Genomic DNA, 3933 nt, shown 5'->3' on the forward strand with positions numbered 1-3933 from the left:
ACTGTTCGTCAGCTTCATATTCCATTTCTCTCTTTTCCAATTTGTAGTCTGCTCTTGTTGATTTTGTTTGCGTTTGTTTCTAGTAAACTTTTTTCAGAAATAAAGTTTTGCTAGTAATTGTTATATCTAACCTTCAAATATCTACAGAAGTTTTTAAAAAAGAAATATTCTATTTATTTAAAACAATAGCAATAATCAAATACATTCAAATTTCATATGATTCATATATATAATACCACATGCCAAGGAATGTTGCCGAAACATAGGGCCAGTTATTCTGATTACCAGAGTAGCCGATTCACCAAAAGTTAACGTTGGTTAACCCAGAATATTTTACCACTTTTATGATATAATTATATACAAAACTTTAATATACTAATGCAAAATAGATTAAGTTTGCATACTTATTTTACCTCTACGTGATCTCTAAATAACGCTGTGCTCATTACTCTATATAATTCAATTCCATCCTGATAAAAACAAGTGATAACAACAAAGATAAGTTCACATTTCATCTGAGGATAAAAATTCCGCTAATAAAGCTAGAAAAGCTGACCGGTGTATCTGGCAAATCTTCCAAAAGTTTCTTTCAACACGCTGCACATAGAAATTGATTGTAAAAATATGCGAGGAAAGTTACTTTTCTGTTTTGTTGCCTTGTTTGTGCTTGGACTATGTCAGTCTTCGATTGATCTGCGAACGTCGTCTGGACAGTTTCTGGAGAGGATATTGAATGGACGTGGAAGAAGTGGCGGGAATCCTGGTAAGTTTTTCATTAAAACATTGAAAATTATTCTATTCGATATCTTCTTATTGGCGATACAAGATCATTACTTAGTTCTCCATTTAAAGTCGACATTGCGATAAGAACAATCATTCAAATCATCACATTATATTTCTGTTGTTATTGTGTGATTGATAAAAATATGTTTATTACAGAAATAGGAACTAATACTTTAAATGAAGGTTCAGAAATGATGAGCGCATCCAGAAGGGCAGGCATGTACAATGTCAATAACAGACGACAGGGGGTTCTTCCAATCGGGATTACTTCCAGACGCGGAGGAATGTACAACGCCAACGGCAGACGACAACGACCGTGTAAACGAAGATGGTGGAGAAGATGCTAAAACGCACTCAAACCAGGGGGTTATTTTCAATTTTGACATTAATCGTAATACTAGTCTATGATTTGAATTCAAAGGAATTCATGTTTATTCATCACTTTTCTTGAAAAAGCTGATTCCTTTATAAATTGTACCTTTTTACAGATATATTCTACTATAGAACATGTACATACATGTATATTTCTTCACATATGACAGTGAAACTGGATTTGTGTGTATATTGCATTTAATAGTGGTGTTGAATTAAACAAGATAAATAAAATGATAGCTTTTTCCTCAGGTATTTTCATTTTTTATGCCATAGAGTCTGATACAGAGCTCTTCTTGTAAATGCATAAGTTTAAGGATATTCATTTTTTTTATTTTGCTGTTGTCAGAAATAATTATTGTTATAGTCAGTGTATACTCGTATATGTGTAAACATAAATGTAAACAACGGGGATTAACCTACACTGTATACTAAATGATAAAATTCGGGGTAAACAAACCATAAGATGGATAAGATATAAAATTCACTCAGACACTGATATAGAACTGAACCAGAGTGTGAACCTGAACACAACATTTGTTACTTCCTCTATGACCGACAACACACTTATTTAGAAATGGAGAGAAAGTTACTTTGTTTTTTCATGATGTTCTTGTTGTGTGGACTTAGTCGATCCACCAATTTACGGACCTCGTTCAGGCAACAACATTTAAATCGAGTCGCTTTACAAAATACAGAAGACATTGTTTGTAAGTATACCAACCAAATTCTTTACATGTATTTATACAAATTCATTTCTGATTTAATTCATTAGAGACCAAAATATTTTGAAAAAAAAATATCATTAGAAGAATACATTCTGAACAATACAGTTTACAATATTATTTCCGTTTTTTTTTTCACATTCGAGTGAAGTCTGAAAAGTGAATTTGATCTTGAAATAAATCATACACAAACTGCTTTCAGTGGCCGGTGAATTACTGAGTTTGAGTGACGGTGCTATGACATACGACACATCCGTACTCGGAAGAATGAAGAATGAAGAGCACCAAAGACGAAGGAGAAATGTCCGAATAACAACCAAATCCAGACGCGGAGGACTCCACAACACCAATGGCCGACGTCCACGACCGTGTCGGCGCAGGTGGTGGAGAAGATGTTAAAACAGAGTTATACTTTAATGATATCCCAACAGTTGAATAAATTTTGCAAGTTCTGTAAATCAGTGGTCATATTTGGAGAGGTTTTTTTTTTATGTAGACATCATCGTTTTGAAAATGTAACAGAGCAGTAAAGAAAAGATGGAATTCACATGGCGTTAGCTGTTTTATTGAATGAAGTATTAAAAACATTGACCTAGTATAATATTGTTTATTTCTTGTTTAACGTTCCTCTCGAGTATTTTTCACTCATATGGAGAAGCCACCACTTGCTCGAGGGGGACTCTAATGACTTTATACCTATACATGTAAACGACACTCAGGGTCATTGCGCGGTGAGGGATCTTTTTCAACAACTCTTGCGACATGCGATCTCGATTTATACATGTTATAGGTCTCAATCGAAGGACACACCTCCACGTCCCGCTGTGTATTCGAACCCACGACGTAAGGATCAGCTCCTTATTCCGAGACTTTAGTGCAGAAGCTCTAACCACTGCGCAACCTCGGGCGATTTGACCCACGAGCATAATAAATTCAAAGAATAAATTAGAAAAAATACAAATAACATATAGTTTATAGACTTTGAAAATAATGTGTCGTTAATGCAACATGCTAGTCTACTCAAAATGAACGTTGAACTTATCAATAAATATAAGAATTCAACTGAATATCCAAAGAAGACTTCATTTGTAGAGCCCCCCCCCCCCCCCCGAGTTTTACGGACTATTAAATGACATAGGCTTATTATATAGACAACAGTACATCCCGTCCTAATTCAAAATAACATTCAATTCAAAACAACGTTGAATCAGTGCTTGTCTAACTGTTCAAAAGTTATGACCAAGGTGTAAGTTTTTAAAAAGTGGGTCAATTTCTTAGGTCAAGGTGAAAAGGTCAAAAATATTTATACTAGCTGAAAGGTCTTGTCACAATAAGTACACATTTGAAATATGAAAGCTCTAACTCTAACTGTTCAAAAGTTATGTCCAAGATTAGTGTGGTATTGATTTTTGTAAAAGTAGGGCAAACTCCAGGGTCAAGGTCAAGAAGTCATATTTGATGGTACTGGAAAGGTCTTGTTACAAGAAATACATAGATGAAATATAAAAGCCATAGCATCACCACTAAATATATATAGGCTAGATTAAAGTTGACAACAGACAGACAGGAGGAAAACAATATACTCCCGGGATCTTTCGATACCAGCCCATAAAAAAGAGGCATTCCATAACGACAAAACATATGAAATAAATAGTAGCTCTACAGCATAAGGAATGAGACGTGATTTGCAGCAAATGAATAAAACCGGTTGTTTTAAAAAAATTATTACAAATCATTTAGAGAAAGTTCATGGGGTCTTTCATTATTTATCATTACGGCCTATCTAAACACTCAAGTAGCCTTAAGTGGCTTAGGCGTCTTCATCTTAAATGAGGCACCATACTTCTCATCAAAGAAAGCTTGAATATTGTGGTGGCAGAGGATAGTTTCGAATAAAGTACCGGTCAAAAAATAGAAAAAATAGAGAAACCTGAGGTTTGAATGCATATTATAGGTAATTTTATACCTAGAATATTTGATGGGTGCATTTGGAGGGAATTGGTGGCCTAGTATATTTTATTGAAATATGACACTTTAGTGTCACTACTACTGT

The 3933-nt window shown here is 34.4% G+C and overlaps 1 protein-coding gene across 1 annotated transcript; it reads left to right on the forward strand.

Moving 5' to 3' along the window:
- Positions 1 to 533: 533 nt before the first annotated feature.
- Positions 534 to 1405, forward strand: LOC134259907 (uncharacterized). The gene is made up of 2 exons (XM_062742504.1): positions 534 to 763; positions 940 to 1405. Exons 1-2 carry the CDS (start codon positions 625 to 627, stop codon positions 1128 to 1130), a joined length of 330 nt encoding a protein of 109 aa, XP_062598488.1. The 5' UTR covers positions 534 to 624; the 3' UTR covers positions 1131 to 1405.
- Positions 1406 to 3933: the final 2528 nt, after the last annotated feature.

Source organism: Saccostrea cucullata, unplaced genomic scaffold, assembly GCF_032062105.1.
Source record: "Saccostrea cucullata isolate Sc308-1 unplaced genomic scaffold, CSIRO_AGI_Scuc_v1 ctg13044, whole genome shotgun sequence".
Lineage (NCBI taxonomy): Eukaryota > Metazoa > Mollusca > Bivalvia > Ostreida > Ostreidae > Saccostrea > Saccostrea cuccullata.